Below are 27,382 nucleotides of genomic sequence, written 5' to 3'. Positions count from 1 at the left end.
CATTTTATGTGGTCAAACCTCTAGTTTTTTCATGATTCTTCCAGTTGCTTTGAGTCTAGAGTCCCTTCTTGTTTAGAGATTAGGTATATCTATTCGCTTATATTTTCCTCTAGAAGTCTGTGTAGGTTATTTTACCTGTTTTTTGTTTGTTTGTTTACATTTAACTCTTTAAACCATTTGGAGTTTATTTGGAAATGATGTGCAGTGAGTTTCTAAATTAATTTTTCTCTCAAATCTCTAATTTGTTTCAGCTCTATTCACTGAGTAAAATCCTTCCCTTCTCAATGATTTGTGGTACCTCTTAATCGTATACATAAAGGAAAATCCATTTTTCTTAAAAGTGACCTTATTCATGTCATTTAATCATTCATGTATTCAAAAAAAATTTATTGAGCACCTTCTGCAGGTCAGGTACATATTTAAGATTTCTTACAGCATTAAAATTCTACATATACAGGAACTTCTGTCTATTTATTCTCAGATCATTGGAGGAAATGGACATAATTTGCTTCACTTGTTGGTTTTTAATTGTGTCTTCCGATAATCTGTTTTACTGAAGCTTAATGTTATTCATCCCTTTCCAGGACTTCTACCTCCTACTGCTGTATCATGTCTTGTTGCATTGGAAGAAACTTCAAGTGATAGTTATATAATAAAGCTGTATAGTTTTATATAGCTCTTATTTTATCTCCACTTTTAATGATACTATTTCTAATGTTGTGACATTAAGAATAGCCTTGGGGAGGGACTTTCCTGGTGGTCCAGTGGTTAAGACTCCTCGCTCCCAATGCAGGGGGCCTGGGTTCAATCCCTGGTCAGGTAACTAGATCCTGCATGCCACAACGAAGATCCCACATGCCAGAACTAAGACCCAGCACAGCCAAATTAATAAATTAGTCAATTAATTAATAAAAATAAATTTAAAATATAGTTTTACATTTGAAGTACAAGTACTGCTTGTTTATGGAATTGCATGAGGCAGAATTAGGGTGAATACAAACAATCTCCACCACATTATATTATATGGTACTCTTGTGAGCAGCAACTCTGAGCTTGAACTATGTGTTAAAGTCTTGATTGCACATGCCTACTAATAAAAAAACTTGAGGACGCCCCCAAATATATATATATATATTATATATATATAATACATATGTGGTGTTTTACAATGTATATATTATAGTAAATAAGCATATACTATATGCATATATGTGCATATTTACTATAATATATACACTGCAAAACACAACAAATTAAAATTTTAAACATAGACATTCTAATCTTTTTCCCTTACCCCAATAAATCAGCTTGCACATACCCTACTTCCTAGAGCAGTCATATAAAAGATGAGTATTAGTGGGATATTTGGGGGCTTCATTCCACCACGGCGAATACAGAGTTCTGTGGACCATCTGCACACTCATCTCTATCAGTCACCAAGGATAACAAATAACGTATTTAAATTTGAATATGCACAACTCAAAATACCCCCTGAAGCTTGAAGAATTTTTTAAGCCAGTGGGATTAAGCTCGATAATTGCAAAAGCACGCGCACGCGCGCGCGCGCGCGCACACACACACACACACACACACACACACACACACACGGGAAAAGCAAGTTACTCAACTCTGCCTGACCTTGTGCAAGTTATGTAGCCTCTTTGGGACTCAGTTTCCTCATTACTAAAATGACAGGGTTAGGCTAGATAACTGCCAAGCCCCTTCTCGCACTGACATTTTGTAACAGTGATGACCCTGGGCGGGTTTCGGGTTAGGGGAGAAGCAGGTCTGCATGTCAGTCAGCCGGACAGCTCTGTTATTAGAAAATCAAGCAGAGTGCAGTTCTAGGGGTGATGACCAGGGGCGCAGTGTGCGCTAAAATCAGTCCTGGCCATCCCCAGGGGCAACCCTGGCAGCAATCAAAGCAATGGGATATGAAGAATTTGGAAATCTTTAGGAGGGATCAGAGAAAGACATCATAAGGATTAAAGCCTTGGAAAATGGGTCCTCTGAGGAAAAGTTAAACACATGGAATTCCTTGGGTTAAAGAAGGGCATATTAAGATAGATCTAGCCTCGAGCTCCTGGCGTTTGAGCGAAAGTTTTAAAGAGATTGCCGCAGTCTGAGACAAAGCACTTTCTGCTGCAAAGACGAGACCTACTCTAGCTAGATCAAAGAAATCCACAGTCAGAAACCCAGGTGTCACCAGGACTCAGGGGAACAGAAAGCTGTGAGGAGCTCGGCCAGCCCTCCCTTAGTGACTTTATGTTCTGCACGTTCTCCAAACCTCTGCTCTCCACTTCTTACTCACGCTTGCCACTTCGATGCAGAAAGGTCAGCTCACAGCCGAGCATCACAGCCCCCGCTTCACATTTTCAACATCAGTGTCCAACTGGCCCAATCTGTCTACTTCCAATCCTAGATTCCCCTGAAAGGGTTTGTTTATCCTAGCTCATGTTTTTGAGTCAGGCCATCCCAATCGCTGGTCATTGTTGGTGGGTCACCAATAAGTGGGTGCCCACCCTTAGTCAAATCATGTGAGATGGGGAGATGGGTCATGTGCTTTGGAGCAGGCTGTTTAGGGCACATTTCCTCAGATCAGCATGTGGGCAGACCAGCCATGAGCAGCGTCTTCAGCAAAGGGACCAACTGTCTTAATCTGACACTGATAGGAGAATAAAATAAGTCTGACCCTGAGCTCGAATACAAGAGAAAGTTGTCATAGCACTTCTTCCGACCCTCTTTGAAATAATGTGAGACTCCTCCTGCCTCGAGGCAGCCTGACAGAGCTCTGCCTTGAGGCGGTGGCCTGGCCTGCAGCGCCTCTGAGAGTCCCCTCTGGCCTGTTGGCCTGGGAGAATAGAAAGTCACTTCCCCTGGTGAAGCCTAATTTCTCTGTCTGAACTTTGCTGATGGGAGATCAGCTATTTGAGGACTTTACAAAACACCAAATCTCACTAACCACAGAAAGAGTTTCACTGCTTAACCAGAAGCAACCCAAGGACTTTTAGGCCCTCCCAGGTTGGCCTGGCCTGTTTGCATCCATTTTGAATATCCAGTTTCTACCTAGAATCAGCATACAACCCAATTCCTTTGAGTCACTGTCCTTCCATTTTTTTTTTTTTTTTTAATTTTATTTATTTATTTATGGCTGTGTTGGGTCTTCATTTCTGTGTGTGGTACTCAACTCTGCCTGACCTTGTGCAAGTTATGTAGCCTCTTTGGGACTCAGTTTCCTCATTACTAAAATGACAGGGTTAGGCTAGATAACTGCCAAGCCCCTTCTCGCACTGACATTTTGTAACAGTGATGACCCTGGGCGGGTTTCGGGTTAGGGGAGAAGCAGGTCTGCATGTCAGTCAGCCGGACAGCTCTGTTATTAGAAAATCAAGCAGAGTGCAGTTCTAGGGGTGATGACCAGGGGCGCAGTGTGCGCTAAAATCAGTCCTGGCCATCCCCAGGGGCAACCCTGGCAGCAATCAAAGCAATGGGATATGAAGAATTTGGAAATCTTTAGGAGGGATCAGAGAAAGACATCATAAGGATTAAAGCCTTGGAAAATGGGTCCTCTGAGGAAAAGTTAAACACATGGAATTCCTTGGGTTAAAGAAGGGCATATTAAGATAGATCTAGCCTCGAGCTCCTGGCGTTTGAGCGAAAGTTTTAAAGAGATTGCCGCAGTCTGAGACAAAGCACTTTCTGCTGCAAAGACGAGACCTACTCTAGCTAGATCAAAGAAATCCACAGTCAGAAACCCAGGTGTCACCAGGACTCAGGGGAACAGAAAGCTGTGAGGAGCTCGGCCAGCCCTCCCTTAGTGACTTTATGTTCTGCACGTTCTCCAAACCTCTGCTCTCCACTTCTTACTCACGCTTGCCACTTCGATGCAGAAAGGTCAGCTCACAGCCGAGCATCACAGCCCCCGCTTCACATTTTCAACATCAGTGTCCAACTGGCCCAATCTGTCTACTTCCAATCCTAGATTCCCCTGAAAGGGTTTGTTTATCCTAGCTCATGTTTTTGAGTCAGGCCATCCCAATCGCTGGTCATTGTTGGTGGGTCACCAATAAGTGGGTGCCCACCCTTAGTCAAATCATGTGAGATGGGGAGATGGGTCATGTGCTTTGGAGCAGGCTGTTTAGGGCACATTTCCTCAGATCAGCATGTGGGCAGACCAGCCATGAGCAGCGTCTTCAGCAAAGGGACCAACTGTCTTAATCTGACACTGATAGGAGAATAAAATAAGTCTGACCCTGAGCTCGAATACAAGAGAAAGTTGTCATAGCACTTCTTCCGACCCTCTTTGAAATAATGTGAGACTCCTCCTGCCTCGAGGCAGCCTGACAGAGCTCTGCCTTGAGGCGGTGGCCTGGCCTGCAGCGCCTCTGAGAGTCCCCTCTGGCCTGTTGGCCTGGGAGAATAGAAAGTCACTTCCCCTGGTGAAGCCTAATTTCTCTGTCTGAACTTTGCTGATGGGAGATCAGCTATTTGAGGACTTTACAAAACACCAAATCTCACTAACCACAGAAAGAGTTTCACTGCTTAACCAGAAGCAACCCAAGGACTTTTAGGCCCTCCCAGGTTGGCCTGGCCTGTTTGCATCCATTTTGAATATCCAGTTTCTACCTAGAATCAGCATACAACCCAATTCCTTTGAGTCACTGTCCTTCCATTTTTTTTTTTTTTTTTAATTTTATTTATTTATTTATGGCTGTGTTGGGTCTTCATTTCTGTGTGAGGGCTTTCTCTAGTTGTGGCCAGTGGGGGTCACTCTTCATCGTGGCGCGCGGGCCTCTCGCTATCACGGCCTCTCTTGTTGCGGAGCACAGGCTCCAGACGCGCAGGCTCAGCAGTTGTGGCTCACGGGCCCAGTTGCTCCGCGGCATGTGGGATCTTCCCAGACCAGGGCTCGAACCCGTGTCCCCTGCATCGGCAGGCGGATTCTCAACCACTGCGCCACCAGGGAAGCCCTCTCCTTCCATTTTTTGATGCTACATGTAGCTCTTCTGCTCAGCATCCTGCCAGGAAATCCCCATCATCTTCCAGCACATAGAAAATGAGACATTCGTGAACAAATGGGCAGGGTCATTGTTCGTGGTCTTTTTCCTGTGCTGGGTCTAATCACACTACCAGCCTCACGTATAGGCCGGCAAAAAATCCATTGGCCTCAAATGCAAGGGCCATGAGAACATAGGGTTCAAATGAGAGTAAGGCTTCATCTACTCAAAACACAGCTACCCGGACACCTCACTATCTAAAATCAGACCAGAACCTGGGGACGAGCCCAGTGACGTCCAAGCGGCCAAAATTATCTGCATAGGCTCATACTGGTTTAGCATATAATTCAAAGCAACTGTCCTCAGAGAACTAGGTGAACTATTACCTTCTAAGAAAGACTGGATGAATCCTATAGGAACAGAAAAGGCTAAATTCCTTGCTCATATTCTGTTTACTTTCTGTTTACACAGAATTTTAATAAGTTTGCATATCTGGTTTCTCAACCCAGAACAAGCTAAAAAAAGTTAGGTCATGAAGTAAAGTGGCATATGCTCCGTGATAAAAAGTAGACCCAGGAACACCCAAAGCACAGCAGTCGGAAGCGACTCGGGATCGAGACAAATGGCCACACATGTCTCAAAGGTTTGGGGCCCACTGGAAATAACAGCACGGTGACTAAAGTTTATCAAAATTATTCTAAGCATAACAACAATGTTAAATTAAAATCAGCATATTCCATCTTAAAACCTGGGAGGCATGTGTTTTTTTTTTGTTTTTTAGAAAGATTTCCATCCAAAATGATTACATTTTAAATGTAATGTTTCAAAGGGCAAACCTTTAGCTAGCTGGAAAGCTCCACTAACCAGAATAATACGTTGCTTTCTGGATAACTGAAGTTTTATTAGAGCTCCATTTGAACCCTCTAGACTTTTTCCTAAAGGGCAGTGGGGCATTTAGTCAGCCGGGGAAATGCTGTTGCCTTGACTTATGTACTATTGGGAATAAAGCAACAGGGGCTTAAGGAGGTTTTACTGTATTTGGTTTGCAGGCTTCCTTTGGCACCATCTCTTTAAAAGGCTGCCTGCCTTTGAACTAATCCTCTATTTATAATCCAGCTGGAGAAAGGCCTCGGCAATATATACAAATTCCTAGGATTTACAGAGTGCTGCTCACGTAGCTCTGAGCCCCCATGCAGAGCCCCTGCCTCAGCCCTCACTCTCCAGAAAGCCTCCTGCCTCCTCGCCAACACATCTCGGTGCCGTGGCCCATGGGCATGCCCGGGAATGCACCCGCCTTCTTGATGGAGAGCACAGGGCTTGTCCAGGGACAAGGGCATGAGCTGGGTTAGGCTCGGTAAACACCATCGCTCACTCTTGACGGCCTGCACTGTTCAGACGCCCTTTCCTAAGGGCCTGGGGATGAGGCTTCGTGCACTGCTCTCCCCTATCAAGCCGTTCTTTTCTTATAACTCATTCACTCCCTGAAACGACACCAACTTCACATTTTCCTTTTCCCCCCTCGCACAAATTATTGCAAGTCATGGCAGTCTAAATATAGCCCCCGGTCTCTTTTCCAGATGCTGAGGTCTTGACATTTTCCTGATGTCTCTCCAGCTGCCTCTCAGCTCTTGCTTTCCTTTCTCCTTCTTTCTCGCCTTTTTTTCCTCCCTGATACTCCTACCCTCTGCCTCCCAGGCTCCTCTTGTCTTTCCTGCTTCCCCAGTTCAAAGGAAAGTTCTAGAAGCAAGGCCTGGAACCTGGCCAGCCCTCTCCCCGGATCTCCAACAGTGCTAGCAGTGGAGTGGGGATATAATCAAAGGAAGAGGCAGGAGACACAGAGTCCTCTAGGACCCTCAGCAATGAACTCCCAAGAGTCCTTGCCATCCCTTCACTTACTTGCTCTGTCCAGGGGCCATTTCACCTCCATCCCTCCCTACGCCCCTCTGGGCTTCTTCTTGGGTCCTGGGCTCCAAAGAGTGGCTGGCTGGTCACTTCCTCCACTTCGGAACCTCCTGTGTTACTGAAGAATAGCCACTAGGACTCGCTTCAGCCATCGCTTCCTTGAGGTTAAACAATATAAATTCCTTTGCCTTTCATCACCAGGCCTAGGCATCCAGAGCTTTAATCATTTTCATAGATTCTGTCTGTACCGACTCCAAGTTAGCCGTATCTCGCCAGTAGGATATGAAGCTGGGCCTTGAGTCCTCTGCCCTAATACAGGTTGACCCCTGCTGTGCATGTGTACTGGAGGAATTCACCCGATACTTCTCAATCACAGGCCTCTGTCTGATTAAAAAAGAGGTGCTACAGTGGAGATGTGTGTTCATGCCGAGCTTGACACCTACTCCAATGGTATCATATAGGTTCTTTTCCGCAGTGAAAGCAAATTTTAATACAAGTATGTATTTTATTCCATCCTTTTCAACATACTCGCTCACTATTGGTCAGCTTTCTTAAATTCTAACTATCAGGCTCAAAGTGACCCACATGCTACAGAGATGGGGATTATATAATACTATTAGTCAGTCTGTTCATTTATTTGTTAGATAGCTCTTTCAGCCAAGCACTGCAGGTAGAAAGATAGAAATAAGAATTCACCTCAAGAGACACACATTCTAGTACAGAGTGGCTCAACCTCAGCACGACTAGTATTTGGGGCTGGATAATTCTCGGCTGTGGGCCTGTCCTGTGCATTGTAGGAGGTTTAGCAGCATCCCTGGCCTCCACCCTGTAGATGCCAGTGGCAGTCCTCCCCAAAGCTGTGACAATCAAATACGTCTCCAGACATGGCCAAATGTCCCCTGAAGTCAAAATCACCCCTGGGGGATAGACAAATATGAAATTGATGGTTACAGTTCAAAGACGCCTTACAATAGAGGCATAAATAGAGGACTGTACGTGGAGTAAGAGGGCATTTTAGCTGCGTTCGAAAGGATGGATACAAGTTTTCTGGGTAGAGACAACATTAGGGGGAGGAGATTCCAGGCGGAGGGAATGGCACGTGCGAAGGCATAGGGGCATCAGAGAACAGTTCAGCATGCCTGGTGTGGCAGGTACCTGAGGAAGAACAGGTGGTGAGGATGAATTGGGGCTGGCCCCAGTTTATAAAGGGCCTTGTGTGGGTAAGATGCTTGCACGTGATCCTAGGGACGAGGGAAGACAAGACTTTTAAGCTGGGGAACGTCATGAACAGATGCATGTTTGGCATGACGGGATGGTGGGCGGGGGGAGGCTATGGTGGTAGTCCAGGAAGAGATGATGTGAGCTTGAATTAAGGCAGCGGTGCTTTGGAAGTGAAGGAAGAGGCGGGATTTGGGAGCTCTTTCTGAGACAGAACATGCAGGTCTCAGACACAACAGATGGGGGACAGAGAGAGAGAATAAAGTTGGACGTGACCCTGGTGCTTCAGAGCGGATGGAATCCTTCTGTGTCAGTCTTAGAATCGAGGCCTTCTTTCTAACCTGGAAACACTCTGCAGTTTGCACAGTGCCCGCCTCCCAGGGGAAGATGAAGCCTTGGAAATACGTTTACATGGGGGAGTGTTTACATTAATCCTTCTTCCTCGCCTGCCTTTAGACCAGGCTCGTGGGAGGTATCTGGTGGAAAGAACCCAACCTTTAGGAATTGGGTTTAAGGGACCGAGCTTCTTGTTTTGTCACCAGCAGCACCGGGCAGTCAGATGACTCTGAGTCTCAGTGTGTCCATTTGCGATGGAAGGAGAACCCGCCGCCCCTCCCCCCGCCGCACCAGGATGTGGTGAGTGTGAATAGGGCAGTTTCTGTGGGTGGTTCGGACCCCCATAGGTACTTGGCACTTAATGCCTGCAGTGAGTGCCTGTAATCAGGCCTGATGGAAAGGCCCCTGACTCCACCGCGGCCTTGAGCAGCTGCCAGCTCCGTGACCAGCCTGCTCTGAGACTTGCCTGCAAGTTCTTTTTTTCAGAGTGTCTGGTTCCTGCAAACAGTCTTCCCCAAACCTTCTCGGGCTCCAAGAAGCCCCTTTGGCTGTGCTTCCCACTGTCCTTCCTGGTCCCCCAGCTCAGTGAGAAGCTGAGACAATCCCACTCCCTTTGGCTTCATGCAAACCCTCCCGTCCAACTCCCCTCACTGCCTTCCCAGTTAAATTAGAGGGAAGGGAAAGAGCAACCTGGGATAGAAGCAGCTGAGAGAGAGGCTAGCCCAGCTGGCCAGTCATGATGGGCTCAGGCCCGCTATGCAGCCCCTCTCCTGGCAGCTACTCTGCAAGGTGGGTGGATGGTACCGGGAGGGAAATGGTGGGTGTGAGTATGTGGTATATGTGTGCGTGTGTGTGTGTGTGTGTGAGCTCACTGCCCCTCGCTCCCAGGAGCCCCAGCACTGATGGTGATCTCTCTCAATGCACGAACAAGGGGCTGCATTGTTAGCCTGCCTGTCTCTTGGTTTCTGATTCACCCCGGGCCACTGCAGCCTGAGCAGGTTCGCAGCTGCTCAGGGATATACTTTCCAGCACATTTAGGACTTGGAACGGCCCCAGGTTTCAGGAACACATGGCGAGGGGGGGAGGGAGGGGGCTCGAATGGACTCGGAAGGGGGGAAGTGAGCTACTTCTTTCTTTCTTCGAGACGAAGCTCCATTTTCATCATCTGATAGCAGGAACAGCATCTGAGGACGGCGGATGAATTGCAAACCTGTGCAGGTCGGCGGAGAGGGCAGGCGAGTGGGGGGAGATGGGCAGATTGATTTCATCCTGGCTGAGGTCTTCTCGTGCAGCCCCGGCCCCTCTGACACGCAGCTCCTGCTCCAGTTACAGTCTCCGCCCAGCCCTGGCCTGCCTGCCGGGAGCCTTTGAGGCTCTAGCCCACACCGGAAGTCAGCCCCCGGGACCGAGCCTCTGACTTCCAACCAACCACCAAGGCCAAGGGACAGGAGAGGAGCCGGAGGCTGGCCCTCAGATCTGGGGGTCCTGGGGGAGTACCAATGTCAGTGGGCCTGGTTGTACAAATGAGTGGTGTCTCTTCTCTCCGTCCTGGTGTCTTGTTAAGGAGGGAATAGAGATGATGCTGAATAGTGGTGGTACTTTCCCAGCTCCAGCATCAGCTCTTTTTCTCCCAAGCAGTTAACTGTCTCACAGCAGACAGGATCCAGGTGACACTGCTGTCCCTGCGTTCAGCCACATTCAACCCCAACCATTCATCCGTCCGTCTAATGTCTGTTCAGGGTCTTCTTAGTGCCAGGCACGGTCCAGGCACTGGCTCTTAGCAAGGAACAGAGAAAGGTCCTTGCCTTCAGGGAGCCCCGGTTAATGGAGAACCCAAAGGAAGAGGTCCACGCGTCTAGCACAGATCGAAGGGGCTCGGTCAGGGCGAGTCCAGATCTGAGACCCTCAGTTCCTCTGAGAGACCTGGCGACCTGCTCACCAGGCTTCAGGCAGCCTCCTTCTCTGCCACCATCTAGCTGGGTGACCCGGGGCCAGTTTCTCCATGCCCATCAGTCACCTCAGTCCACCAGAGGAGATGGTCATCGGGGGTCCCACCTGCCTCCCAGGATGGCGGCGAGACTCAGGTAAGACTGTGCACACGACTCTTTGGCAAAGCGCACAGCTTTGTCTAATTCTCATATTCTTCGGCTCCCCCTTTTCCCAGTCGGGTAACTGAGGGTGACTGTCGGTCCCACACGAGCCAGTGTGAGAACAGGGAGGCCCACGTGTGATGCTGGAGCTTGCCGCCACCCCTGCCCCCCACCCCCACCCCGCCGGCCCCGACCTCTCTGGGCAGAGCTGCACAGGGCTGGCCTCTGTGCGGGGCTCGGAGCAGATCCCGGGCTCCCAGACAGAGCCGCTTTCTCCGCGCTCCTGCACAAAGCTCACTCACAGAGCCTAGTCAGAGAGCCGAGGGATTGAAAGGGCGAGCTTTGGGCCTGCCTCAGTGGGCGAGGGAGTTAGGCCGCACAGCCCTGCTACCCTGAGGGATCGGCCGGGCCCTGATTCTGCACAGACACAGCAAGGAGGGTGCAGAGGGGCCCGAGGACAGGGCTGCACGCCTGGCCCCTGACCCCTCTGCTCTGCAGGGCTCACATTCGTTCCCGGAGCCAGTGAATGATTACCACCCACCCATCGGGGACTGGTGAGGTGTGCAGGGAGAGGGTATAGGGCATAGGCGTTTGGAGACTAGCTGAGTTTGTAGCTGAATAAAATGGTTTAGACGGCATGGCTAAAAATGATAGTGAGTCAGCACAGCCCAGTCACAGCTCTGCCTAATAGAAATTTCTGTGAAGATGGAAGCTTCCATATGTACCCTCTCCGCCTGACAGCTGCTAGCCGTACATGGCTATTGAGCGCTGAAATGTAGCTGATGTGACTGAGGAACTGAGCTTTTTGTTTAATTGAATTAATCGAGTCGCCGGGCTAGGCACGTCCCCATTGGTCAGTGCTGGTCTAGTGGAGAGGGGTCACTGAGGCTCTGAAGCCACACAGACCAGGTTCACATCCTGACTGTAACTCACTGCTGTGTGACAGAGGCGTGTTGCTTGACTTCTCTGACTCAGTTTCCCCATTATTAAATATATGGTTGAATAATGATACTAAGTGAGCCTGGTGGAGACCAGGCTTCTGAGTAGCCTGGCACCGACCCCAGGGGGCTAGCTCATAGGAGCAGAGATGAGCTGCCTCGGCCAGGACACATCCTCCCCCAGCACGGGTCAGTCTGGGGGCTTCAGCATCTGAGTTTGGGAGGAGGAAACAGATCCAGCCTTCTCCCTCCTAAGTCTGTACCTCACGGAGTGAGGCCTGTGCACAGGAGAAGGTCACCTCTCCATGGGGCATGAAAGGTTAGACAGGGCAGGTCTGGGAGCCTCGGGACAGGTTGCCAGCCCGGGCTTTCTGCTCTGTGTCCACCTGCTTGGTCCTCCATGAACAAATGTCCCTGGACTCAGTTGGCGAGCCTGCTGTACCCGGGCTGGACCGTGATCAGGCTAAGAGGAATTTTCCCTCCCTGGTCCTCTGCTGCCAGCTGCTTTCCTCCTAAGCCTTTCCTCCTGTGCCAACTTTTCTTTTTCCTATACTCGCGTCAAAACTTACTTGTCCCACGTGCATCCTGGTAAGACTCTGCTCATTATTCTCCCAAGTGGCAATTGCCTTACCCTGGTCCCAGATACTGATGTCTTCCTAAGATCTGACCCTGGGCTTTCCAAGGAGCCCATGGCCACTGCAGGACTCCAAGAGAAGGAGTGTCAAGCAATGTGGAAAAGGAGGGAGGTTCTGGGCCAGGTGGGCAGGTGAGATGGGGTGGGAAGGGCTCCCCAAGCCACTCTCTGAGGGCAGGCTCATCCTCTGCCTTTTCCCATGGGAGCCTCTGAGCCAGCATCCTGGAGACCTCGGGACACTCAGCCCCAGCCGGCACTGACAGACCTGTCCTCATGGTGGATGGCACAGGGGTTCATTTAGATGACAAGGACCCCTGACCTCCTTCCACTAGTGACGATGACCAGGCAGGAGAGCTGGCAAGAGCCAGGGAGCCAAAAGACACAAAGAGAAACGGCCCTTATGGTGCTAAGAATGGTGAAGCTTGGTTTCCCCATCACCCTTTCATCTCAGGTGTGTCAAGAGTATCTGCACACCCCTACTTCACAATCCCAATCCCTCTACAAAGAGGAGAGGGAAAGAACTCAACTCCGTCTACAGAGGGGAAGACAGAGGTCCTGAAAGTCACCTAGAGACTCAGCATCGGCTTTCTCCTTCCCTCCCACCCACCTCCCATAGGGTCATAATCTCTACCACCACCACCACCACCCTCATCACCATTTACTAGGTATTTATGAAGTGCCCAGTTTTGTGTGGAGCATGCTTTGTTATACTGTTCCATCCTGTGTGAAGTAGGTATCATTATCCCCATTTCACAGATGGAGAAACTGAGGATCAGAGAAATTACTAACTTATCCAGAATCACACATCTCCTTTGAGGTGGGAGAGAAGATGTGAAGCCCAGGCTGTCACTCCCTGCAAAACTGCACGAGCCGTCAAGAGAGAGAAGCATGAGGGAGGAAAGCTGGTGGGGTGGTCTCTCCTCCATAACGTGCCACGGAGCCCAGAACACAGTCTGCTGCCGGTGGACGTGGCCGTGCTGCCTGGAGCGAGTGCACGCAGAGAGCCGAGAGCCGGCAGGAAAAACGCTGAAGAACCAGCTGCAGAAGCAGAAGCCTGCGGAGCTTCTTTCCAGGACCTCTTCCTCCAGGCCAGCCTGTTCCACTGGAAAAACAACCTCCCCTGCCTGGGGACTTGGGGCCGGCTGGGCCACCTTCTGGTCTGTCTTCATTCAGATCCCATTTCTCCCCTCCCCGGGAGGTGGGGGAGAGAGTCACACTGGGGAGGGCGAGGGTGAGGCTGAAGTCTTCATCTGTCCCCCTTTAAGCCAAGCAAAGAAAAATAGCCCTTTGCCAAGATCTTTCATCTCAGTCATTTACTCTCGCAGATGTTTTCTGCAATATAAACAAGAAGCAAAGAATGTTGGGGAGGAGAGGAGGGCGGGAGGAGAAGGAAGAGTGAATCGACAGCTTTGAAATCTGGGCCTGCGGAGGGCAGGAAACAGACCCTCGGCAGGGTCCCTACTGCCCTCAGAGAGTGGGCAACCTCGGGTCATTGCACCGGGCCAAGCGGAGGGTCACTTCCCAGGGTGTCTTTGAAAGGAGGCTCTAGAGAAGTGGTCCCTGGAGTAGGTGGTCTCCTCACACAGCCTCCCCGCTGCCTGGTACCTGACACATGCAAAGCAGCTTCTGGGGCCTCTGGGCTCAACCTGGAGCCGGGCCCTGCTGGGACACACACCTGCCCGCCCACTGGGCGAGGCCTGGGGGCAGGGATGCTCAGCCTGCTTCCAGCAGTTCTGTCAGCAAGAGCGACGCGAGGCAGGGGGACCCGCCAAGAGAATTGGGATTTGGTTGCACCAAGAGGAGAAAGAATCTTGGGCTGGATTGGGTTGGAGGAGCACATCGTCCAGAGGATCGGGGAAATAAATCCAGGAAGTCAGATGTCTCTGAACTCAAAATGCCATAGGATTCCTATTGATGTCAGTAGCTCTTAAACGAAACTCAGATGCCTGAGGGGGCTGGCAGGAACCCAGAGGAGTGAAGCTGGGTGGACTGCCATGACCTGGAGAGGGTCTGTCTAAAGAGGGCCAGCCACAGCTCAGTGACAGCCGAACATTTAAGAGAGCCCAGAAATTCAGAGTAAAATCTCCGGGGTTGTTTTTTTTCTAATGTTTGCAGTAGTTTAAAACAAAACAACATCAACAAAACTCACTATCGGCCACATGAGACATGACTATGGGCAGTTTTAGTTTGTGAATCACGAGTCTGAGTCTTTTGCAGCATGTTGGTTGAATGAGTGACTGAATGAACACTTTCTGTTTACTCCTCCTTCTCTTGAATTAAAGAGATTTGTGAGAGGAAGGTTGAAAAAAAATCAAGCAGCAAGCTTTTATTGGGTGCCTACTGTCTCCCCAAGATGGAGCTAAACATTGTGATGGATTCAGAAAATCAGATGACATGGTCCCAGCCCTCGTGGGTTGGCTCTGGGGTTGGGGAGACACAGTGACGCAGGAAAGGAGACCAACCCTGACAGTACTTGCCTGTGTGGTACAAAACGTTCAGGGGATGGGGAGAAACCAGGCACCGCCTCCCAGACGTCAGCAAATGGGTGGCATACCCGCTCATTCAGGCTGATGGTGAATTCTAAAACTGGAAGGCTTCTCGCCCCACCCAGGACATTGAGAACCCTACAGAGTCAGGACCCAGAAGCACAGAAAGAGGAGGCCCTGCCTGCTAAGAAAAAGTGGCCACCCTGCTAGGGCCACCCACCTCCCCACCCCTACTGCCACCAAATTATGGGTAGGGTCTTCAAGGAAAAGTTATGGGCGGGGGGTGGAGAGGGGATGAGCCGAGCACAGGCCATGGAGGAAAGGCTGCCACTTAGGAAGGAGTGATAGGCAGGCCTGGTTCTCAGCAACCTTTGGGAAGGAAAGGGGACAGATTTCACATAAGGGCCCACGAGGTTTCTGGGCACCCATGGTTTCCTGCCAACGTCCGCAGCTTTGAGCTGCTTGCAAGGAAGACAAGGAAAAGGAAACCAACTTTGGGTTGACCCCAGGCTCCACCCATATCAGCCCCTGTATGCCTCACAACACGCTGCAGGGCAGAAGACAGACAGGGCAGCAGGCTCCCTGAGGACAGGAACAGCATCTGACCTCTGCTCACCTGCACAGGGCCCACACCCAAGAGCTGAGTGAATTGTCTGAAGTCTCCAAGCCAAACATGGCCAAGAGGAGGCTCCAACCCAGGTCGGCCTGACCCCAAAGCCCAGGCTCTTTCCATTCCACTGGGAAAGCCTGCATTCCCGAAGGTTCTCAAACAGTTACTGAGTGTGCTCCGTCATCAGTGATCACGGCTGATGGATTGTTGGTGGGAAGGAAGTACAGTTTGCAAACATTACTCATGCAGCCGGGCATTTGGAGTCACCAGAGATCCTTTGAAACAATACAGGCCTCCTTTTCACTCGGTGCCTCTGTGTCCTCTGCACCAACCCTCGGCTGGAACATCTCTAGGGAGACAGCACCGCGAGCTCACGCCCCACTCTGAGTGCCGGCAGGCTGAGCTCCGATCTGCCTCTCTTTAGGCTTCAGCCATTGGGCACAGTGCTTGCTTTCTGCACAACACAGACAAGGCACCTTGAAGACCTCTCTCTTGTTGGCTCTCTTATCTGCCGCTCCTTTTCTTTCACACGTTCCTCACGTGATACTCTCTCAGACACCCTCCCCCATCCCCAGGCCTCTCCCCAATGCAGTACCATTTCTTTGTGCTTCTCCTTTAAAAGTGATGCTCCGGGCTTCCCTGGTGGCGCAGTGGTTGAGAGTCCGCCTGCCGATGCAGGGCGCGCGGGTTCGTGCCCTGGTCCGGGAGGATCCCACATGCCGCGGAGCGGCTGGGCCCGTGAGCCATGGCCGCTGAGCCTGCGCGTCCGGAGCCTGTGCTCCGCAACGGGAGGGGCCACAGCAGTGAGAGGCCCGCGTACCGCAAAAAAAAAAAAAAAAAAAAGTAAAAAGTGATGCTCCCTCTTGCCTTCCAGATGGGACGGACCAGTAAAGGGTCCAGTAAGAGAAATTCCTCCCTGTCCTCAATGCTCTTCTTCAGTTAATGTCACCTTAAATCACACCAATTTTCTTGGTAAGCATGTAGGTTGACTCATCTCAAGTTTACCATCAACGTAAACCCACAAGTCTTTCACATCCTCCCATCGGAGATTTTGTAGTTCCATTTGTTTTGGCCCCAAGGTTCCAGATGTACCTTTAACGCTATTATTTTTCATCATATTATATTTAGCCAGAATGCATCCAATCTCCCTGTCCGGATTTGGGGAGATTTTAATTCTTTAATCCAAAATATGAACTACTTCTAGCCACAAGTGGGTAAGCCTGATCTCTGATGGTTCTTCCTAGTCTCTGGTGGAACTGTTGAATTGTAAGGGCTATGGGAGAGCTTTGGGACACTGGTGGGACCGTCTGTCCAGGCTGACATTCATCTATCTGTGTTTTAGGGCCAGTCACTCAGCACATCCCCAGCCGCTCTACATATGCTGTCTTCCAGGCCTCATTGTCCTCAGGAGTGCCGTAGGTACCTGCTCTGCTGCCTACTGCAATGCCATAAACTCCCAGCTTAGGAATCCCATGCCCTCCCTAAAAGGGCAACTGGTAGACCATCTCTTTTCTTGGTGACTCCATGCTGATTCCTAATGGCCAGCATTTTCTTTCTCAAGTCTTTAGAAGACATTCCTTTACCTGTAGATGAAAGAGATTATCCCTGAATCCCAAAGAAGAAGCTGCCCTCAGACAGCCAGGCTTGTTAGCTCATTGTGCTGGGCATGTCCATCTCTACTCCAGATCCCCTCTCAGTCCTTCTCCCCCGGCTCTGTGCCCCAGGAGGCTGACTTTGAGGACGGCATCATTGGGTGCCCTTGCCCTCTGGCTTCAGTTGGGTTCAGCAAATGAGAGGCACCAAGAGAGAGGAGGGTGGGGCAACGTTAGGGGTATGTATTCCCCCGGTTTCTCTCTACCAGCCCCTACTTGGCTGTGTCCCTCTACTGCCCCTCTACCCAAGACCATAGCTCCTTTTGGGCAGCTCCCTTCCAAGGCACTTTCTCTCATGCCTCTCTCCCCCTGTCCACACAGGCCCTCACTCCTGCCAGCCCTAGAAGGCTTCACCATGTCTTGTTAGTTTCCTTTAACCTTACTCAACCTGTAAGTCCTCCCATTTCTAAATTCTCCTCAATTAACCCTTTGGAGTGTGCCATCTCTCTCCTGCCAGGATGCTGATGGATGCACTCCTATTCTGAATCACGTTGCCTAAAGACTTAGGACGACAGTGTTCAGGTATGTGGGGGGTTGTGTAGGTGTCGGCGAGAACAGCATAGTGGTTAAGTGCACAGAATTTGTTGTCTAACCAAATGGGGTTGAATTCTATCTCCACCATTTTCTCGTTTTGTGGCTATCTAACTTCGTGAGCCTCTGCTTGCCCTTCTGTAAAATGGGAGCAGTAATCCCTCCTCACAATTTCATTGCAAGGACTTGATGAGATTATATTTGTAAAACACTGAGTTTAGCATCAAATTACAGTGCATCACTCTATTAATGAGAGCTATCCTAGATTACATTAAGAGAAAATCCATCAACGCCCATAGAGGGTGTTGCTTTGGCACTAGGATGAGCTAGCAATTTGCCACGAGGTTTTACTAGCTATGGCTACAGGGGAATTTGGACCTCAGGTAATCTGCCCACACACTACAGGAGAAAGAAAACATAAACATTTTTGTTGTTGTTATTTTAGTAGCTGGAGAAGCTGTCAGTTCTATTACTTATTTTCAAGAGAAGTTTTAGCAAAGAACACTCTAGGAGGCTGTTTTTTACATTCTATCTGAACCCCTTTCCCATCCCTTATTTGGCATGATCTTAAAGTCCCCCAACCACAAAGCACGATTCCTACGTGTTTAAGCCCCAGAAATGTGGTGTCCTTTCGCCTGCCCTTGCAGAGCTTCCTCCCACCCCATCCTCCCCCCAGTGATGTTCTTACCAAAATAAGGCTCAGAAGAGAATCTCTTAACTCTGTCCAAAAGCTAAGCCCAAGAGAGGTCAAAGGTTCTCTGGTCAGTCACATTTCACCCAACTATTTTTAGCTGGCATAGGGTGAAACAAGTTTCCCCAAAGATCTGGGCCCTGTGAAAGTTGGAAATTCTGCCAAGATGGAGGAATACAGCTCTCCCTGTTGGAAGAGAGAGAACAATTCCTTCCTTCATCGCCCCAGGGTTTCCATTTGCTACCAACGAATCTTCCACCTGCTCTGTGTTGCTTGCATTTGATCACATTGGGTTGGTCTGCTTATTTGCTGTTCCAACCCCAGCCTTTACTACTGAGCCTTTCCCATGGAGCTGTCAATGTGTCAACTCATCCTGTGGACCATCTCGTGCCACGTTATCCTCCAGCTCCTGTGTTGGAAGCTTGCCGGGTTTCTGGAGTCTCAACCTGAACACACTTCTTTTTCCAGCCAGTGCACTTCACTCCTTGTTTCTCTCTTCTGAGAGCCCCAAGCTCGGCCATGCCCCTCTGTCTTTTCAGCCCCTTACTCCCACATGGCTACATCAAGGGCAAGCATCTTCCTGCCCAGAGATATCTGCCCTTCCACATACTCCTATGTGACCTTCCACTCTCTGACCTCTGTTGCTGGAATCCCTTGAGTTAGAACACCAGAGATGTTTCCATGACTTTTAAGGCTTATATTGGCAAGGCATAAGGAGAAGGGAGTGAGGGACCAAGCTCAGAGTTTCTGCCTGACCCCAGATTGCTGCTGAGGGCAATGCCATGGGAAGGTGACCTCCCCACAGGCCCGGGTGCTATCCCAGTGGGATGACACCATTGGAGACTCAATGTCAGCTCTTCTGTTCCTCCACTCTTCAGGCAGGATACTGGGCAGATGGAAACTGAGTTTCAAGTTAAAGGATGTGGATAGAGCTCCATTCAGTGATTTATGGTCTAGGCCAGCGTTTTCAAAACTGTATAAAGAACTATTCCTGGCCAAGTTCCTTATTAGTCATATGTGTGAAATGGAAACATCACTTCGTCAGAAATATACTCCCCCCACCTCCTCCCCAGCTATGTCTATAATCAAGTTCTGGAAATAGAGCTGGGTGTTGGGAAAGGGCTTAAGGGAAGGACACTTTACTAATAGAACTTGCATCACCCTGGCAGCGGCAGTTGCACCAAGCTCTAATGGAAAGAGATCCTGGGGCAGTCAGAAAAAGGATAAAGCAACTTCATGCTGGCCTTGCCCCCAGAGGTGCTTTTCCATAAATAAATAGATTATGAATGTTTAAGCTTTCTCATTTGTCATTTTTAACTATTCAGCATTCATCTACTCTTCTGGTACCCAAGCCCCCTTTTCTTCTTGGGGAACCCCACCCTGTCCTCTGTTCTCGGTCTATGAGATTCCAGGGCAGCTCAAGATGAAGCACATGACCCAGGCCTAAGCCAATCAGTGGAGCCCGTTCTCCTGGGCATAGTGATTAGTTTAGGAAGTGCCATCTGATCAGACAGATTCAATAAGATCCCTTGAGGTTTTCCCTAGGATTTCTGGGAAAGAGACTCACTCTTTTCCCTTGAACCTCAAATCTCAGAGGTGTAGGGCCTGGAACTGCAGTTATTTTTCTGTCATGTGAAGACTGATTCTGAAGCCAACATAGCAGAGAGCAGAGCTGAGAGATGGAAAGTAATCAAGTCCTGACAACATATTCTTTTAGCCCTGAATCCAGTTGTGTCTGATGCTAGCCCTCAGGATCTTTTGGTTGCAGGGACCATTAGATTTCCTTTTCCTAAAGCAGTTTGAGGCAGATTTTTCTGGCCCTAGTTGACAGTTGTTTAAAAGGACATATATGATTTAAATGGAACCAAAAGAAAGGAGGCAGAGCCAGCACTAGGCCTGTAATTTGCAAGCACAATCTGTGGCTCAGGTGCACAGACAGAGGCTTATCACATGCTTTAATGTGAGGAGAACACACAAGGATGTACTCAGACAGGAAGAGGAAGAGCCCCAGACAGGAAGCTCCCCCAGCAAACACCACCTCTTTAGAATTGAAATTACTAAAACACCATACCATTTCTACTGAGTTTAGTCTGTGTTGCACCCCACTTTGTGTATTTAACGCAATAGTAAATACTGCTACTTTAGTAAAACTCCCCCGTTTATATCGTTACAACTTGTAATTCCCTATAATTTACTCCTCTTCTTTATGAATTAATAAAAATGTCTATTAATCCATGAAATGACTTCTAATTTAATCTGACTTCTCCCTCATTGTACTTATCGGAGTTCTTTAGAGAAACAGAACCAACGGGAGGTAGAGATAGAGATAGAGATAGAAGACAAGAGAGAGATTGAGAGTGAGAGTTTTTTCTTAATTGGCAGCAGGCAGCCTGGATTCAGGTAAGAGTTGATGTTACAGTCTTGAGTCCAAAGGTTGAACACTCAGGCAGAATTTCTATGTTGCAATTTGGAGGCAGAATTCCTTCTTCTTCTTCAGGAAACCTCAGCCTTTGCTCTTAAGGCCTTCAACTGACTGGAAGAGGCTCACCAACATTATGCAAGGTCATCTGCTTTACTTAAAATCAATTGATTGTAAATGTTAATCACATCCAAAAAATACCTTCACAGAAATATCTAGACTAGTGTTTGACCAGATAGCTGGGCACCACAGCCTAGCCAAGTTGACCCATCAAATTAACCATCACACCCAGATTGAGCCAATATTTCCGGCTCATCCACATATTAGTGAGGGTTCAACTCTGGATTCTCAAGCCAATACCAAGGTGGACTCTACAAATAACTTGCTCTTGTCCAAGTTCTATTAGTTCCCAGCATAGAAAATCCATAATGATCACTCAGTTCAGTCTGGACTGAATGCTTTAGTACTTCTGTTGCTGTTAAAGTATGTAAATTAGCTCTTATTTATTAAATCTCCCTTGGTTTACTTTTCACTGTTTGCAGAATTCCCTTCCTAACACCATCCCAGAAAAGCACTTGAGCCCTGCCCCATGGCCCCCCAGTGGCTGAGGATGTGACCGCTGTTTCCTAGTTGAAGGCAACCCAGCCTTGGGGTGTTGGCATGAGGCACCTCCAGCAGGAGAAAGCATTTGCCCCATGAGTTCTGCCTGTAGGAGAGCCTCAGGTGAAGCAGACATGAAGAAGACATTTCACCTGGCCTGGGTCTGCTAGGGAAACTGACCTGTGGTCCCCATAAGCACAAGTTACTACAAATCCCTGTGCTTTCAACCAAAGGGCCTCACCCTGCCTTCTGAAGGTCTAGGATACATCTACTTACACTATAAGCCAGGTACTTATTTTTATTCTCTCCGGTTACCTGCTCTAGGTTCCATCTTGGCATCCAGCCCTGCTTTATGCTCCAGGATGTCTCCTTGAAGCAGCTATATTCCCACACCAGGAGGGAATGGTGGTGGGCAATCAGCAGGCCCTGTCGGTCCACAGTATTGCTCTGCCTACAGCCTCGTAAGAGGTTTTTCTGAGGATGTTCTTTAGGCTTTGGTGCTACGGCTGATGATACCAGGTCAAGGCCTCCAATGATGCCTGCTCATCCCAAATCTTACATTTCCCAGACTCCCTTGCAGTTAGGTCGAAGCCACGTGACTGATTCTGGCCAAAGAGACATGGACAGAAGTGATATCAGCCACTTTAAAGGCCCTTAAAAGCATCCCAGGAACCCTCCTGTTCTGTCTTCCCTGACTACAGCAACCTTGATGTCACAAGTTTCAGATGGCGTAACAACTGAGATGTGAGGGTGTGTTTGTTACTGCAACACAGCCTTGCCCATGTTGACTAATGCAGAGCATAGGAAGGAGTGTTCCTCTGACCCACGGCCCTCCTCAGCACAGGGAGCCATCTCACAGATGGGGGCTGTTCCCCAGCATCTCTCCCAACCTCTGAGGGAACAACCTTGGACGTCTTCTGCGCTGATGGTAGCAGGTCAGGAGCAGCATCCTTGTGTCTACAGCTGCCCAGGATCTACTCTGTGCCCAGATCCCTGCAGAAAGTCTCAAACTGGTGAAGTAATTGAACCACAGTAGGCTCTCCTGAAAAGGCTTTCACAGCTTTGAGCTCGGTGAGAAGGAAAGAAAGAGAGGACTTCAGGCCCTAACCCGCGTGGAATCCTTTCCATTTTAGTTGAAGATATCCTTGCTGGTGTTTAAAAACAGTCTTATCTGTTGAGAATTCATGCAACTTAAAGTTCCTCCGTTACAGAAAGCCTACTAGGCCTGCCATGCCGTATGACCCATGCATGTGGGTGGGGCTGCTTGGTATTTTCATACTGTTGGAAACAGTGGCCTTGTTGATCTCAGAGAGTCCCAGATTAAGCTGATTTCACTATTTTTAATCTCTCCAGAAATAAGCAAAGAAGAGAGGCCTCATTGCAAACAGACTGAACTTTACATAGGAAATACGTAGGTCCCCCGAGGCACCTAGAAAGTGTCTGAAACCCTGACAGCCTCCCCTCCTCCCCCACTCCACAACTCCCCTCTCCAGAGCATGTAGGGCCTGCACCCAGGGAGGCCTGGGAGAGGCAGGAGGGCTTGCAATCAGGAGTTCAGCGCTGGCCTTGGACTGCCCAAACCAGCCCAGCCAGCCCTTGGCCGGTGTGGGGGTGGCGTGGTTTGCATGAGAAACAGGAAGATATTTTGCCCACAACTTGAACCATGGCTTTGGGAAGGCTCTTTGTTCTCTCATTCCCATTATTTCGGGTTTTCTGGTCCTTCTCTACTCTTCGCTTGTCAAACTCCAGGCATGGGGAGGATTTCAAACAGCACCATCAAGCCTCACACACACACACACACACACACACAGACACACACACAGACACAGACACACACACACACACACCACACACACACACACACAAACTCACACACACCACACACACACACACAAACACACACACACACACAAACACACACACACACAAACACACACACACACACCACACACACACCACACACACACACACACACACCACACACACACACACATACACACACACACACCACACTGCAATCCCATTTGCCACACAGCCCTGGGATTTGTGTCCAAGTGTGGCCCAGGAAGAGCATCTAACAGGTCGCATGGCCCCCAGCCTTCCCCACAAACTCCAGTGTTAAAGCCCCAGCCAGAACCCTGGGCCTTGCTGGCAGCTGTGCCGCTGCGTCACTGTGGGAGGCAGGATGAGGCCCTGTAGCCTGCTGTGCCTCAGTTTCCCTGCCTGTCAGTTTGGACAACCATGACCACAGCTAATTCTGAGTTGTCTGCCTGCTGCTGGGACCAAGCGCTGGAGGGGGCTCAGATTTATGGCACGGAAGTCCCAGAATGAGTCAAAGAAGAGAGAGACCAAAATAGATCGGGAGCCGAGGGCCCAGAAAGGCAGCCAGGGAAGATTAGACACGCTGCAGAGAGAACCATCTCTATGACTTTACTGAGGGCTCTCGCTCATAAACAGCCAGTGTGTTATTTTAACTTCCACAGACCAGTCCGATCCTTGCCCAGGATGGGAGGTTTGGAATCGGAGCCATCCGTGGGCCCTGCTGCTGCTGAGGTCACCCCAGGAGCTGGGGCTCTTCCAAAGGAAATCAGCATGGGGCTCCAGGGCTTGGCGAAATGGCTGGACAGATGGACATCTCTGAGCGAGAAAGTCATGGTCCTGAGGCAGGGAGGAGTGGCAAGTGCCCCCGCCTGCTGCACCTCTGCTGGTGGGAGCAAGTCTTGGTTTATGGGGAATTTCTGCTGAAAAGTCCTTCTTCCCTTACTTTTGCTTCTTGATCTCACGAATCCATGTAGAGGACAGTGGGCCAGGAGCGCAGACATAGAAAAGGCCCGAGAACTGCTGCCATAGTTCCCATCCTTGGGAGCCATCCCGAGCCGTGACTTTCCCTCTCACATCCTGACCTCACATCCTCTGTCTCATTACAGCATCCACCTGGCCCTCCCGGCCATTTGCTCCTTTTCATCTTCCCTCTCACGTGGAGAGCGGCACTGGCAGGTACCTTCCACCCTCATCTTCCCCTGGAGCTTCAGGCAACAGTGAAACTTGATTCAAGTTTGCCAGCAGCATTGTCCAAAGCCAGTCTTGCCCTTTTGTAGATAGGGGCTCACGCATATCTCATTTCAGCTCCGAAGACCCTTTTTTCCCCCTCTCACTGTCTGCTCTCAACCAGCCATCCGTTTCCCGCTCATCTCTGCTGAAATGCTCCCAGCCAAGTCGAGCCAAGCCAAGCAGCTGTCTGTGGGCTCACAGACCCTCCAAGGATGAGGGTCTCTTCTGTGGCTACCAGATTGCACCCTGATGCCAGCCAGCTCCTGGCATCTGCCACTGGCCCTCCCAAGATGGTAGCCTGGGGAGACACAGCCCAAAACCTTGATCCAGTCTCTTCCCAGTCCAGATCTGCTGGCAAAATGAAATTCCCTGATGAAGAAAAGTCAGCCTGGACTCTGCCCATGATGCACCGGTGATAACTGGGCAAACCACTTGTCCTGGGTTGGTCATTGCTTGGGGGTTTACTAGTGGGCCAGTATAAGGAAGGAGGTAGGAGGAAGAAGTCCAGGGCAAGTGTCAGATCTGGGGACAAGCCATTCATTGCTGGCAACATGTCTTTATCTGGAAAACAGCACACAGGAACACAGTGAAAAAGAAGCTTTTAAAGCCCTCCGTGATGTAACCCCATCCCACCACAGCTCCAGTCTGCTCTGAAGGCCTTCCCCCACCTGAATTCCATCTTGGCCAGACATACAAACCCACCCTACATCCTGCTCATTCCTGCTCTCTGTCCTTGCCCCCTCCATTCCCTTTGCTCACAATATCTATCTAGATTTTGCCCATCTTCTAAGGCCCTGTTCCAAGCCTGCCCTCGCCCCAAACCCCAACCCTTGGTCAAACCTCAGAGAAGCCTGGAGCCCACACCCATCTCCTTCTCCGCTTGTGGCACTTTTTGTCTACTCTACACAGTCGACTTCTTCATGGATGACCATCCCATATGTTCTCTCTTTCAGATGTGTTGGCCTTTGTCTCCCTGTGTGTCCCCAGTCTTGCCCCCAAATTCTTGCCCCAAGGACACCTCCCCAGTGCTCTGAACACTGTTGGGCCTTAGACAATACTTAGGGATTTGATTGGTTATCCAAAAAGGAATTTAAGTGATCAGAAAGATACATAAGCTGGAAGAATGATAGAATATTCAGTGAAACTGAGTGTGGGTCCAGGTGGTCCTGCTTAGGCTGACCTCTGATAGTCCTAGGATCCCACAGAGGCCCATGGAAGGTGGTGGTTGGGTGAACAGTGTTCTGCAACACAAGGGCACCATAAATGCAAAGGAGAGAGCTGAGCAATGTTAGCTTCACAACTCCAGGTGATGAGAAAGGTATTTATAGACTCAGTGACATGTTTGAAGCAGTGAGTGAGTCCCAGAGGCTAATATTTTAAGCTGGACATCCTGAGACCCTGACGTTCTGTTTTTATTCTCCTCCCCGTCCTTCCCTCCTGTAACCCCTGGAACTTTCCATGCAGTTTGAACAAGAGCATGAAACCTCTATTGTTTCTCAATCCTTACGAGTGCTAGGGAAGGACTGAAAAACTGCTTTGTGGAAGGATGATTGGTGATTAGTGGAAAACATTCTTAGGCCTCAAAATGACATTTGCCATTACACCGAAACTTCCAGCAGAGAATTTCAAAATTCTAGGCAGAGAGGAAGGCCTCTCTGCCCTCAGAGAACTCCAAGGGCAACGGGGCTGGAAGTAGGAACAGTAAGTCCTTGTTTGCAGATGAACCCATCTGAGCCCAGAGGGTCCAGAATGTCTAGAGCCACCTATTTAAGAATTTTCTTTCTCTCGAGACCATTTTTATATTGGATAAAATTTCCTGAGGAAAATCTATAAACAGAGGGTGGGAACCTAAAACTACTATTTATATGGCCCAGAATACAAATGGAGAAATCAGTGTTTTCCCTCAGAGCAATCTAGAAAGTACTAGCCAAAGAACAAATTACAAACAGCTACACAAGCATTAGGGAAGTCCCATAGATCATAGGGGATGGAAAATAACCATGAGATCATCATGCTGGTCTCCCCAGGGACCTGGACAGCCAGGATGCAGCTTCACCATCCCCCTTCGGAGAGTGTTTCACCTTTCTCTTGCTTTGGACTGTGAAAAGAGCTCCGGATTCATCATCCATACATTCTCCCACCCCCATCCCCAGACAGGCAGCACCTACAAAACAGAGCTCCTCATGCTTGGAAATTAAGTCCAGAACATTCTCGACTGTGGTTTTTTCGTTGTTTGTAAACAATGCTGGATGCTCACCCCCCATGTTGACCAGCACTATGGACCAGCCAGATCTGGCCAAATTGAAACATCAGATCCTGCTTGGACTTCAGAGTCTAAGCCCGACTTTCAGAAGCGAGCCAACAGGAAAAAAGTTGTACCTGTTTCATGCCAAGAAAAGCTGATACCCGGCAACGTGGTAAATATATAGCCCTGTTGTACGTTATATATGAAAGTCATTAAGAGAGTAAATCCTAAGAGTTCTCAACACAAGGAAAAATATTTTTTTCTATTTCATTTTTTCATATCTATGTGAGATGCTGGATGTTCTCTAAACTTACTGTGATAATAATTTCCTGATGTCTGTAAGTCAAGTCATTATGCTGCACACCTTAAACTTACACAGTGCTGTGTGTCAATTATATCTCAATAAAACTGGAAGGGAAAAAATCTAGTTAATACTTATCCTCTAAATTTAGGTTAGTCAAGGGGTAAAAATGGATTTACTGGTGATGATGATGGAGGGATATGAAGCATACGAGTTCTGCTTTCTTCTCTTTTAAATGAAAAAAAATGTACAATTGCCAAGAACAAACAAAAACTGCGCAAAGAAACAAACAAAAAACATTATATAAGTGGAGGAAAAAAGAAAAAGGAAAGCAAATATCCTGTACCCGGAAAACAAACAAAAATAATGATCTAAAAATAACTTGAAAACTTTTGTTTTCACCAAAGCAAAACACACATACACATACATGTGCACACACTTTTTTTCCCTCCTAATTACAAAAACAATAAATGCCCAATGCAGAAAACTTGGAAAATACAGAAAAAAACACAACTGGGAAACTATTGATAGTTTTTTGTTGTATTATTTTCCAATATTTCTTCATGAATAGTCACCTATATATGAATAGTATAATATATACCAATGCATAGTATATAGTATATTGTACGTAATATATATTATATTATGCTGTATTATATATTACATAATATATAATTATAT

General features: G+C 48.8%; 1 protein-coding gene across 14 annotated transcripts in view; it reads left to right on the top strand.

Moving 5' to 3' along the window:
- LOC114487189 (ETV5-related protein Ets96B-like) overlaps nucleotides 1-27,170 on the top strand; it is a 40,173-nt gene extending 13,003 nt beyond the window's left edge. Inside the window, exons 1-6 of one of the 14 annotated variants that reach the window (XM_028496056.2) lie at nucleotides 8,264-8,426; nucleotides 8,660-8,753; nucleotides 10,430-10,537; nucleotides 16,554-16,630; nucleotides 17,321-17,385; nucleotides 26,183-27,170. In XM_028496056.2, the coding sequence (XP_028351857.1) occupies nucleotides 8,335-8,426; nucleotides 8,660-8,753; nucleotides 10,430-10,537; nucleotides 16,554-16,630; nucleotides 17,321-17,348 (399 nt within the window). In that variant the 5' untranslated portion in view covers nucleotides 8,264-8,334 and the 3' untranslated portion in view covers nucleotides 17,349-17,385; nucleotides 26,183-27,170. Of the gene's footprint in view, nucleotides 1-8,263; nucleotides 8,754-9,597; nucleotides 9,672-9,745; nucleotides 10,538-12,566; nucleotides 12,781-12,871; nucleotides 13,595-16,553; nucleotides 17,544-26,182 lie in introns of those variants that run through there. The other 13 variants (XR_003682014.2, XM_055088557.1, XM_028496057.1 and 10 more) reach the window with 13 other exon arrangements.
- The last annotated feature ends 212 nt before the right edge of the window (nucleotides 27,171-27,382 follow it).

The sequence above is a fragment of the Physeter macrocephalus genome, chromosome 11, assembly GCF_002837175.3.
Source record: "Physeter macrocephalus isolate SW-GA chromosome 11, ASM283717v5, whole genome shotgun sequence".
Lineage (NCBI taxonomy): Eukaryota > Metazoa > Chordata > Mammalia > Artiodactyla > Physeteridae > Physeter > Physeter macrocephalus.
The sequence above is the reverse complement of the archived record's forward strand: the minus strand, read 5'-3'. Positions and strand labels throughout refer to the sequence as shown.